The 13,436-nt window shown below is 45.3% G+C and overlaps 1 protein-coding gene and 1 long non-coding RNA gene across 2 annotated transcripts in view; one reads left to right on the forward strand and one right to left on the reverse strand.

Annotated features, from left to right (window-relative positions):
* LOC126982693 (uncharacterized) overlaps nucleotides 1-2,357 on the reverse strand; it is a 9,233-nt gene extending 6,876 nt beyond the window's left edge. The window contains exon 1 of the long non-coding RNA XR_007735298.1: nucleotides 2,196-2,357. This is a non-coding gene — a long non-coding RNA (uncharacterized LOC126982693). The remainder of the gene's footprint in view (nucleotides 1-2,195) is intronic.
* Nucleotides 2,358-3,055: 698 nt separating this feature from the next.
* LOC126982692 (astacin-like) lies at nucleotides 3,056-11,086 on the forward strand. The gene is made up of 6 exons (XM_050834969.1): nucleotides 3,056-3,726; nucleotides 4,231-4,390; nucleotides 5,331-5,406; nucleotides 7,356-7,479; nucleotides 8,138-8,316; nucleotides 9,458-11,086. The coding sequence occupies exons 2-6, from the start codon at nucleotides 4,238-4,240 to the stop codon at nucleotides 9,703-9,705; spliced, it is 780 nt and encodes a 259-aa protein (XP_050690926.1). The 5' UTR covers nucleotides 3,056-3,726; nucleotides 4,231-4,237; the 3' UTR covers nucleotides 9,706-11,086.
* Nucleotides 11,087-13,436: the final 2,350 nt, after the last annotated feature.

Consider the following 13,436-nt stretch of genomic DNA (forward strand, 5'->3'; position numbering starts at 1 on the left):
CATCACTACCACCACCACCGCCGCCATCACCACCACCATCACCATCACCACCACCACCACCACCATCACTACCATCACCACCGCCGCCATCACCATCACCACCACCACCACCACCATCACTACCATCACCACCGCCGCCATCACCACCACCCAATATCACCACCACCACCACCATAACCACCACCACCAAGGTAATCTAATCATCATCATCACCACCACCCAATACCACCACCACCATCACCACCTCATAACCCAATCATCACCATCATCACCACCACCTCCAGGTACATCACCACTTCACTACCCAATCACCACCATCACCACCACCAACTCACCACCCAATATTAACATCATCACCATCACCAGTATCACCACAACACCAGTATCGCTTCAGTACCCAAAATCACCCACCATCATCACCACCACTATCACCACCAAGAAAGTCACGATCATCACCACCACTACTACCATCACCACCGCGGAGATGCGCACCGAGGCAACGCGCAGTTATGTGGATATCCCTAACTTCACTTCACCACCACCACCACCACATCATCACCACCACCACCACCTCCAGTAATATCATGACGTATCATTGCATTACTCAAGATTCATCACCACTATCACCACAGGGAACGGTCACCAATACCACCACCATCATCATCACCACCAACACCACCACCACCATCATCACCACCACCAATACCACCACCACCACCACATCATCACCACCACCACCACATCATCACCACCACCACCACCTCCAGTAATATCATGACGTATCATTGCATTACTCAAGATTCATCACCACTATCACCACAGGGAACGGTCACCAATACCACCACCACCACCACCATCATCACCACCACCACCACCACCATCATCATCACCACCAACACCACCACCACCATCATCACCACCACCAATACCACCACCACCACCACCATCATCACCACCACCACCATCATCATCACCACCAACACCACCACCACCATCACCACCACCACCAATACCACCACCACCACCACCATCATCATCACCACCAATACCACCACCACCACCACCATCATCATCACCACCAACACCACTACCCAAGCTACAGCCATCGCATCTACCACTATTGCTGCGTCGGAAACCACCACCACCACCAATATCACCAACTACCACCATCGCATCTACCACTATTACTGCGTCGGAAACCACCACCACCACCAATATCACCAACTACCACCATCGCATCTACCACTATTGCTGCGTCGGAAACCACCACCACCACCAATATCACCTACACCAATATCACCAACTACCACCATCGCATCTACCACTATTACTGCGTCGGAAACCACCACCACCACCAATATCACCAACACCAATATCACCAACTACCACCATCGCATCTACCATTATTGCTGCGTCGGAACCACCACCACCACCACCACTAAAATCACCACCACCAACAACAACAATTACCACTATCCAACCACCGCTATCCAAGTTATCACCATCCCATCTACCACTATTACTGAGTCAGGTACAACCACTCCACCACTATCCAAGCTACCACCATCCCATCTACCACCACCACCATCCCTGTCACACGCAAACATTAACTATAGATACTTGAACTACCACTAACTATCACTAATTTATTATATCACTAACTTATTATATACAACTAACTTATCATTCCACTAACTATAATGATGTCACTCATTATACCGCTAAATTCTTGTACCATATCGATCACAAACTCAATGTACATAAACTACCCCTTAATAATTATACCTCATCAGCGTCAATATAAATGTAGCTTCACTAATAGCACTCATTATCTTATCACTCAAGTTTTTTTTTAGCTACATTTTCTGATTTTCCTTTTATTTCCCTTTCCTTTCCTTTTCCTCTCCTTGACAAGACCTCAATAATGGCACTTCATATACGAGTCACTTTCCACCACCATCACCACCACCACCACCTCTTCTCTCCTCTTCTTTCCTCTCGTCTCATCTCCCTTTCCTCCGCAAGATCATTCACCGTCCTTCTTTCACTTCGATAATTCTGCTTAACACTTAAAGGACAGACTCGTTATGCTCCTCCTCCCTCCTCCTCTAATAATAAACTTCTAAGATATTCTAATGGTATGCTATGGTTATCCAGGCCTCCCTTATCGCTCACAAACTCCTTTCTTTCCCTACCTGGTTTTGCTCCTTCTCCAAGCTTCCTTAGCCGCTGACAAACTCCTTCCTTCCCCGATCGTCTTCTGTTCCTCTCCCGCCCACCGCTGAGGGATGCCTGACTGGACTGACTCCGTACCCCTCCATAGCCTGCCCCCTACCCCGTACCCTGCCCTATAGACTGGCCGGCGCCGCACCCAGTCAAACGAGAGAATGATCAGAGCACCTTAGAAGTTGTTGCGGGTGTTTCTCTCTCTCTCTTTAAGCTCTAATGGGTGATTCGTACTGAGGCAATGACGGTAAGTGAATGACGGTAGCTTTTAATTGAACGAATGATCGAGGCACCACAGAAATTGATGCTGTTTTCTCCCTCTCTCTCTGCTCTGATGGTTATTCGCCCATAGGTATTTCTCAGTTCTCATAAATACTCGCCTATAGGAAATGAAGGTAAGTGGGTCTTGCATAATTGGACGAGAGAATGATCGAGGCACCACAGAAATTGATGCTGGCTTCTCCCTCTCTCTGCTCTGATGGTTATTCGCCCATAGGTATTTCTCTGTTCTCATAAATACTCGCCTATAGGAAATGAAGGTAGGTAGGTCTTGCAAATGTAAAGTTTATCAAGTTCATTATTTTCTTACGGTAGAGGGATATATTATGAGAATGGCAACGTATTTTTTTTCTTTCTCCTAGTAATTATTCGTGCATAGACAATGAAGACACGTAACTGGGCCTTGTATATATTAAGTTTTCATTATTATTCTTTACGGTAACAGAATACAGACACTCCTCCCGAAATTGACCTCTCTTTCGACCACCTCTTATGATTCTTTTTTAGGAGCAGCGAGTAGCGGGCTTTTTTATTATTGTTTCCCTTTTTTGTGCCCTTGAGCTGCCTTCTTTGTTGTAAAAAAATATATATATACTTAACGGGGAGCATCAGGAGCCAGGAGGCGCGTCACTTAACTCACCCACCCATCCCCCGACTCTAACCCACACAGCAGTTAACCTGGGCAAGCCTCCTAACAGCTGCCCTTCCTATTCTCGTACCCTTCAAGGAGCGATTTCTCTTTTCAACACTTGCAATAATACACGGGAAGGAAATTGACAAGACATAACACTGAGGTGACTGACAGGAGGAGGAGGAGGAGGTGCTAACATGAAGGCTAACGTGACTTCTAACACGGGAAGGAGATTGACAAGACATAACACTGAGGTGACTAACTGGAGGAGGAGGAGGCGAAGGAGGCGCTTAAGTGATGGCTAACGTAACTGTCAAACTTGTAATCAACACAACACACCAGACTCCCTGTCAGGCCCCGTCCGTGTCCAGGCACATAAACAACACATTATAAGGCATAAGAAGTGACAGCGTGGGTGCTTGTTGAACGTTAGTCAGGGGTCGTCACTGTGCTGTCCGGACTAACACGGTCGAGGCTTTCCAGGGCATAGGAGCGAGGGAGTGTAGACTGCTTACCACTACTACTACTACTACTACTACTACTACTACTACTACTTCTTCCTGACACCCTCGTTCCGTCCTCTGTGTTATGTGAGTATTGCCTATGCTTCCTCAGGGTCAAATTCGTCAACATTTCGGAACCCAAGTACACATACTCGACAAGGCTTTCATAGGAGTTCGGGGCATTGCCAGGGGTAGTTTTATGACCCTGGTGGTAGTTTGATCATTCTTCTGTGCCGTGAACCAACAGAAAGGCTAATTAGAAAGCGATTGACCACCGTTTTTGCCTTTGTAAACAGTTGATGTCAGGGCTGGAAGAATCTGAGAATACCGACTTTTGCCTATCAGTGATAATACTCGTGTTGAATGCTCCCCCTCTCTCGTGTTTTTTTTTTTTTTTTTTTTTTTTTAGGCGCGGATCAAAACATTATAATTCCTTGAGTGTATGTGTTGGGGGGGGGGGGGTTGTTAAGAGAGAGAGAGAGAGAGAGAGAGAGAGAGAGAGAGAGAGAGAGAGAGAGAGAGAGAGAGAGGATAATAATAATAATAATAATAATAATAATAATAATAATGATAACAATAGTGATGATACAGATTCAAGATGATGATGATGATGATGATGATGATAGTGGTGATGACGGAGGCTGCAGTGACCCCCTCTACACCACCATCACCACCATCACCACCACCACCAACAACAACAACAGCAACAACAGCAACAACAGCCTCCCATAGAACCGAGGACGAGGATTGGGTAACTATACACACCCTCCTCCTCCTTCTTCCTCCTCCTCCTCCTCCTCTTTCTCCTTCTTCTCCTACTTCCTCCTCCTCCTCCTCTTTCTCCTTCTTCTCCTACTCCCTCCTCCTCTCCTCTCCTCTTTCTCCTTCTCCTACTCCTTCCTCCTCCTCCTCCTCCTCCTCTTTCTCCTTCTTCTCCTACTCCTTCCTCCTCCTCCTCCTCCTCCTCCTCTCCTCCTCCAAGAGCAAGACAGAATTATATGAAGAAAAAAAAAATTGCTACTCCTCTGAAAAGTAGCTGCAAGATGACACGAAAGGTTGGAGATACATCTTGGCTCCATATGTGTGCAGTCACGGGACAAAGAAAGAAAAGAAAGATGGCTGCTCCAGAGGTTACAGTGAGAGGGATGAAGGAATTAAGGTATACTAGTTAACTCTTGCATTAGGAAGTTGGACAGACAATCAAAAGATGGCTGTTCAAGAGTTTACCAGTGAGAGGGATGAAAGCACTGGGATATATTAGTTAACTCTTGCATTAGGATGTTGGACAGACAAGTAAAAGATGGCAGTTCCAGAGTTTACCAGTGAGAGGGATGAAGGAATTAAGGTATACTAGTTAACTCTTGCATTAGGAAGTTGGACAGACCAGCAAAAGAAAGCTGCCAAGAGTTTACCAGTGAAAGGGATGAAGGAATTAAGGTATACTAGTTAACTCTTGCATTAGGAAGTTGGACAGACAAGCAAAAGATGGCTATTCCAGAGTTTACCAGTGAGAGGGATGAAAGCACTGGGATATACTAGTTAACTCTTGCATTAGGAAGTTGGACAGACAAGCAGAGGGAGGATGAGCATGAGTAGACAGTTTGCATACCAGTGTAAACATTAGTCATCATGCACTAAACCTTCACATGACTTACCTTATACAAAGTGACCCAATTCTTCCCTTTGTACAGGAGGAGGAGGAGGAGGAGCAGACGGTCTTCCTGTGGCATGGAGGTGTGGTGCCTTATGTGTTTGGGGACAGCATCAGTGAGTGGCCGGCATCTTCCTGAGGTGGTGTGTGTGTGTGTGTGTGTGTGTGTGTGTGTGGGCGTGGGGGTGGGGAGGTAGAGGCATGAAGACTTGGTAGAGGGTCACTTCCATTCTCGTTAGTTTCCAATCCACTCAACTTGGTCCCACTCTGGCAATTACAAAAAACATTCATAGGGATTAGTACTTACAATCACTATATACATCCATGACCATTAGTAGTACAATAACAATATGCATTCATGGTCATTAGTATACAGTGACTAACATCATTGCATAGTATATCATGCAGTGTATACAACAGACAAAAAATCTAGAGCAAAGATGAGTGTGATATTAAGATGTTATGGGAGTCAGGAGTCTGGGGCAGAGGTTCTTAAACTCTTTACCAGCGCGTCCCCTCCAGGAATAAGCCCTTCCTTCCACACACACCCCTTGCAGATACAGATAAAATTCACTCCCAGGCTTATTAACCCGGTAGCAGCGATGGGCCAAATTTGTGGCTTTACCGTGTAGCAGCGACAGGCCAAATTTGTGGCTTTACCGTGTAGCAGCGACGGGCCAAATTTGTGGCTTTACCGTGTAACAGCGACAGGCCAAATTTGTGGCTTTACCGTGTAGCAGCGACGGGCCAAATTTGTGGCTTTACCGTGTAGCAGCGACGGGCCAAATTTGTGGCTTTACCGTGTAGCAGCGATGGGCCAAATTTGTGGCTTTACCGTGTAGCAGCGACGGGCCAAATTTGTGGCTTTACCGTGTAGCAGCGACGGGCCAAATTTGTGGCTTTACCATGTAGCAGCGATGGGCCAAATTTGTGGCTTTACCATGTAGCAGCGATGGGCCAAATTTGTGGCTTTACTGTGTAGCAGCGATGGGCCAAATTTGTGCCATGATATAAACCCTCCAAAATAGATGATATATAATCTGATCACAAATGCTTTGATATGTATTATGAAATGGTTTGTGTGAGGGGTGATTTTTTCTCATTTTTCTCGTTTAGAGGAACCATTAAGAAACATGATCCCCGCTGCTACCGGGTTAACAATGGTGAGCCTAACCAGACTATGGAAAACTGAAGTTCGTAAAGGCAGTAACTTCCCCTTTTTCATAAACTTCTCAATCTTAGCTCTTGACCTTAAGATATATATCGTCACCCTCATAAAATAATCGCCTAAGTCATTTTTCAGTGATTTCCAGGTTTTTGTCTACATCAATTTTTCAACATGACGCCCATTTTTGTAAAGTTGCCTTCGTCATTCAGGGTTTGAGTGTTCTAGAATTGACCTTTTCATTTCTGCCTAAACTTTAAGCCAAATGAGATAATGACAGTTCTTTTCTGATTTCCTGTAAAGTAGAAAATAATGACTTGGACGGTTTCTTTACGAAGGTGACAATATATAGATAAGATTTGTTCCCAGGCTTATTTAAGGTATACTAGTTAACCCTTGCATTAGGAAGTGGGATTGATTAGATTATTTTGGCGTTCTCTCTTGGCGCCGCAACTGCATGGTCATATGGCACCGGTTAGGAAGTGGGACAGACAAGCAAAAGATGGCAGTTCCAGAGCCTAACCAGACTATGAAAAAGTTCAGTTTGTAAAGGCAACAGTTTTCCATTTTTCATAAACTTGTCAATCTTAGCCCAAGAGATAACAACAAAACTCCAACAGCAGAAATCCCAACTTTTCCTGCAGGGTTTGCACACACACACACACACACACACACACACCCTTGGATATTAACAAAGCCCCCCTTCCAGTTTAAGAACCATTAGTCTAGAGGCAGGTAGGGACTTCAAGATACAGAGGTGAACAGAGAGTGACAGACCAGACGAGGGTTGAAGTCAGTGTAGGTTATTTATAATGCAAATCTCTAATATATAATGCAATGAAGCAAGTCAACAACACAAAGACAAAGGGACACTAACTAACCTCATGTCCTCCGCCACAGCCGCCAGCCAGAGGTCCATCATTCTACAGGCGATGGGTGACATCCACAACAAGACCTGCGTTCGCTTCACACATCGACATAGCAACGAGACGGATCACATCGAAATACACTCAGACCGCCCGGGGTGAGGGGTGGCAGGGATGAGGGAAGGGGTGACAGGGGCAGAGTAACAGGGGTAGGAAGGGAGTGTTAGAATGGTGACTGACAGGGAAAGAAAGGTGAATAACAGGGACGAGAGAGGGGAGTGGCAGGGGAAAGGAAGGAGTGGTAACAGGGCTGAGGGAGGGAGTGGCAGGGAAGGGAGTCACATAGGGAGAGTAATAGTACCAAGGGAGATAAGAAACAGGGCGGTGAGTGACAGGGAATGAATGACAGGGATGAGGGAGGGGGTGGCAGGGAGGGGAGTGACAGGGGGAGTGTAACGGGTGCAAGGGAAGGCAGTGTTAGGATGGTGATTGACAGGGAAGGAAAGAAAGGGTCTGCATCAATCAGTTTCATCATTGCAAAGTCTGGCCTTGTCTTGATGAAGGAGGGAAGGGAAGGGTTAGATCTTGGGGATGAGGGAGGGAGTGTTAGGAGGGGAAGTGACAGGGGTGAGAGAGGTGACAGTAAGGGGGCTACATGACAGGGAGGTGAGTAACAGGGAGGTAACAGTGCCAAGGGAGGGTAGGGTGTCAGGATGCCATCTACATACTCTACATACTTCCTCAACACCTCCCACACTAGCACATATCCTCTGACAACCTCCCGTCACCCACACCCACACCCACACACACACACAGATGCAGGTCCTCCGTGGGGCGCGCTGGAGGCAGACAGACGCTGCACCTCAATGCCAAGGAGTGCATGGACGTGGGTACCGTCATCCATGAGCTCCTGCACATCCTCGGACTCTTCCACGAACACTCCCGCGCTGACCGTTCGCGATACATCACCGTCAACTTGCACAATGTCATCCCCGGTAAAGGAAAATAAACGGCAGGGATACAAGAGTGAAATTTGTATGCCATGGATGATGAAGAAATGAGGAAACTGATGTTAGCTCTAGCCGGCCCCATCCTAGGTTGAAAATGTGGTAGTATTACGGTCACCACATACAGAGAAAGGTTTAATTAGTAACGAGGGAATATAGCTAATAAATGAATGTGGGGTAATCTATATTTCTGAAGACTGTTTACATATTTCTTTGGCAAACCGATAGCTACCACTCTCTCTGTGCTATGCCTATGAATCCCCTCTGAGCATAGGAGTACAGGACCAGGCTTTGATACACAACAGAAGCAGGAATGATGGCCTGAAGCAGTTAGTAGACGCACAGAAAACATACATCTCAAACCCTTGCCTTCCCCTCCCTTCCAGACATGAGGCCGTACTTTGCAATGTCAAAGATACAAAGATAATGATGAAACTAATTGATGTATTTAGAATGTAATGAACTGATGGCTTGAAACAGTTAGTACAGCCATAGAAAACACATCTCAAACCCTTACCTTCCCCCTCCCTACCAGACATGAGGCCAAACTTTGCAATGACGAAGATACAAAGATAATGAAACTGATTGATGTATTTAGAATGTAATGAACTGATGACTTGAAACAGTTAGTACAGCCACAGAAAACACATCTCAAACCCTTACCTTCCCCCTCCCTACCAGACATGAGGCCGTACTTTGCAATGTCGAAGATACAAAGATAATGATGAAACTGATTGATGTATTTAGAATGTAATGAACTGATGGCTTGAAACAGTTAGTACAGCCACAGAAAACACATCCCAGACCCTTACCTTCCCCCTCCCTACCAGACATGAGGCCAAACTTTGCAATGACGAAGATACAAAGATAATGAAACTGATTGATGTATTTAGAATGTAATGAACTGATGGCTTGAAACAGTTAGTACAGCCACAGAAAACACATCTCAAACCCTTACCTTCCCCCTCTCTACCAGACATGAGGCCGGACTTTGCAATGTCGAAGATACAAAGATAATGATGAAACTAATTGATGTATTTAGAATGTAATGAACTGATGGCTTGAAACAGTTAGTACAGCCACAGAGGACATATCTCAGAGCCTTACCTTCCTTTCCCCTCTCTCCTAGAAATGAGGCCGGACTTCGCGATTGTGGCCGGGAGGAGTCTGGCCGTGGGGTACAACTATGACAGCATCCTCCACTACGGCCCCTACGCCTTCTCCAAGAGCCCGGGCGTGAAGCAGACCATCGTGCCCAAGGACCCCGAGGCTGACATCAAGGACCCATGGCAGAGGACGGAGATGGCCGACACAGATGCCCTCTACGTCAACGAGCTGTACCGAGACCAGTGCAGATTAAATGTGTCGCAAGAATGACTGTGTGTTTGTATAATGTATCCAACAATACTTGAATATGGCCTAGAATTACTTAAATATCAGTCGTTCGTTATGTGTTCATGAGGGAAAGTACTATACGTAACTACATATATTTTTTGAGAGTTAAAGAAGTAGCTGATCAAGGGTATTAAAAAGAGCTTGGTAAGTGATAGAGAAGACAGTGATGAGTGGCTAAAAGAAACATTGATAGAAGAGGTATCTTGATATCTTGATACTGTGGCCGGCAATTTAAGACACTTTCGTTTCTCACATCAGCTATTTCTAAAGGTCAAAGAGGGGGTCAGTCAGATTCTAATGAGTGTTTCTTCAGGTTCACGGTACAGAAGAAGGGTCAAACTACCACCAGGGTCATAAAACTACTCCTGGAAATGCCCACAACTCCTACGAAAGCCTTGTCAAATGAGTGTTTCTTTAGGCTTATGGTACAGTCGAAGGGTTAAACTACCACCAGGGTCATAAAACTACTCCTGGAAATGCCCACAACTCCTACGAAAGCCTTGTCAAATGAGTGTTTCTTTAGGCTTATGGTACAGAAGAAGGGTCACACTACCACCAGGGTCATAAAACTACTCCTGGAAATGCCCACAACTCCTACGAAAGCCTTATCAAATAGGTGTTCTTGGCCTACGAAATGTCTTATAAAACGACCCTATAAATTCTCCCCTGCAAGGCAAAATATGTAAAGATGATGACATACAGCTCAAAGGGAAAGGGTGCAAGTGAATGGGAAGGCGACCAATCAGCTCCCTAAACTATGCAAGATCTCACCCCTGTCACTTCCCTCCCTCATCCCCAAGATCTAACCCTTCCCTTCCCTCCTTTTTCAAGACATAAGGACAGACTCTGCAATGATGAAGCTGACTGACGCATTGACCAATTTAGTGTACAGCAGCTCTAGTAAATGGGAAGGAAAATGTAAAAAATACTATAAAATAAATACTCACTGTCCCAGGTTGCAGACTAAATGGCAAAACACACCAGCAAGTTGTTTGTGTAAGGCTCATTTACCACCATGGCCCCTCAGGATGCCGCTGGCCGCACACAGCACACATTGGTGATGGAGAACAGCCACTTTGCGGGGGTGCACCACAGCTGTCACCAGGGTACTGCTCTCCTCCGCCCCATCCCTCCCTGCCCTCACCCAGCTCAGAGTAGTAATGGCACTAACTAATCTATCACTGACTTTAGTTCACTCTCTTAACAGTATTTTCATGGTTTAGGGAATTTTTTTCTACCAGCGAACAGTTATAACTTCAAAATCATCTTGAATGTTACCGTTTTCACAAGGCTGGTTCATGGTAAAGGTAATGTATTCTATCAAAGACAACAGCAATAGCCTCAAAGTTATCTCTGTCATTAACTGTAAGAGGCTGGCTGGTTTGTGCCTGAGGGGAGTTTTTCTATGAGAGAGAAGAGTCACCTCAAAATCAGCTTCAATATTATCATTTTCACGAGGCTGGTTCATAGTAAAAGTAATGTATTCTATCAAAGACAACAGCAATAGCCTCAAAGTTATCTCTGTCATTAACTGTAAGAGGCAAGCTGGAAGTTTGTCTATCAAAGAGAAGAATCGCCTCAAAATCAGCTTCAATATTATCATTTTCACGAGGCTGGTTCATAGTAAAAGTAATGTATTCTATCAAAGACAACAGCAATAGCCTCAAAGTTATCTCTGTCATTAACTGTAAGAGGCCGGCTGGAAGTTTGTCTATCAAAGAGAAGAATCGCCTCAAAATCAGCTTCAATATTATCATTTTCACGAGGCTGGTTCATAGTAAAAGTAATGTATTCTATCAAAGACAACAGCAATAGCCTCAAAGTTATCTCTGTCATTAACTGTAAGAGACTGGCTGGAAGTTTGTCTATCAAAGAGAAGAATCGCCTCAAAATCAGCTTCAATATTATCATTTTCACGAGGCTGGTTCATGGTAAAAGTAATATATTCTATCAAAGACAACAACAATGACCTCAAACTGTAAGAGGCCGGCTGGTTTGTGCCTTAGGGAAGTTTTTCTATCAAAGAGAAGAGTCGCCTCAAAATCAGCTTCAATATTAACATTTTTACGAGGCTGGTTTACCGTTTACCGTTGATGAGGTTTCAGACCCCGCTCCACTCCATGGCTAAAGTGGTCCACCTTTTAAAAGACAACAGCCATAACCTCAAAATTATCTCTTATTAACTGTAAGCGGCCGGCTGGTTTGAGTTTTCGGTCATTTTTCCACCGATAGCAACAGAAATCTCTTTCTCTTCCTCTTCCTTGTTCTCCTTTTAATTCCTCTCCCTTCTTCCCTCCTTCCATTATTGAGACCATAGTTATTATTTTCTCTTCTCTCCCTTCCTCCTTCTCCCTCCTTCTTTCTTTCTCCCTTATCCTTGTTTACTCCCTTTTCTTCCTTCTTTCCTCCCTCTCTCTCCAGTCTTGTGTGTCTTTACCTTCCTCTTCCTCCTTCTCCCTCCTTCTTTCTCTCTCCCTTATCCTTGTTTACTCCCTTTTCTTCCTTTTTTCCTCCCTCTCTCTCCATTCTTGTGTGTCTTTATCTTCCTCTTCCTCCTCCCTCCTTCTTTCTCCCTTCTCTTTCTTCTTTCCTCCCTCTCTCTCTATTCTTGTGTCAATCTTTACCTCCTTCCTCCCTTTCTTCCTCCTCTCCCTCCAAACCAGTAACCGCCGCATCGTATGACCATGGTAGTTGTGGCGCCATGATGGAACAGCATAACCAGTCCATTAATACAGGCAGGCGGCAGAGCTTAGAAGACATGTAAGTCGGCGGAAACTATAACAGTCATACCTTAACATCCACGGTTCTAAATATTTATGGGGTAGCCTTCTGTATCTTAACATATTGCAGATATAACGCCCATGGTTTTAAATATCCCCAAGTTGTATTATGACCTCACACACCACTGTTCCTCCTTTCCTGACCAGACTCTTGACCTCACACAGCACCTCTCCTCGCTTCCGACACGAACATTCAGTACATAGTCACAGTAGCTTTCAATGGCTTGGATTATAGGACGATGAAATCAACTCCTTTTGTACTCCATAGAAATATACATAACTCACACTGTCTGGATATCATCATCATCATTTTGTTTAAGGTCCAGTTTGAGTCTTCCTGAGCAGTTGGACGCTTTATGGCTCTCCTCCATTCTACTGTCTTCTGCCCGATGCTCATCCAATCCCATCAATGCCAAGTCTTCCTGTATACACCTTTTCCAACTGGTCTCCTTCCTTCTACCTCCAATCTCTCCAAAACTCCCAGCACTGTATCCTCCCCTGCTCTCTTTACATGTCCAAACCATCGGAGTCTTTCCCATCTGAGCACCGTTTCCTGCCTCCAATCTCTCCAAAACTCCCAGCACTGTATCCTCCCCTGCTCTCTTTACATGTCCAAACCATCAGAGTCTTTCCCTTCTGAGCACTGTTTCCTACTTCCAATCTCTCCAAAACTCACAGCACTGTATCCTCCCCTGCTCTCTTTACATGTCCAAACCACCGGAGTCTTTCCCTTCTGAGCACTGTTTCCTACCTCCAATCTCTCCAAAACTCCCAGCACTGTATCCTCCCCTGCTCTCTTTACATGTCCAAACCATCGGAGTCTTTCCCTTCTGAGCACTGTTTCCTACTTCCAATCTCTCCAAAACTCACAGCACTGTATCCTCCCCTGCTCTCTTTACATGTCCAAACCACCGGAGTCTTTCCCTTCTGAGC

The sequence above is a fragment of the Eriocheir sinensis genome, chromosome 51, assembly GCF_024679095.1.
Source record: "Eriocheir sinensis breed Jianghai 21 chromosome 51, ASM2467909v1, whole genome shotgun sequence".
Taxonomy (NCBI): Eukaryota; Metazoa; Arthropoda; class Malacostraca; order Decapoda; family Varunidae; genus Eriocheir; species Eriocheir sinensis.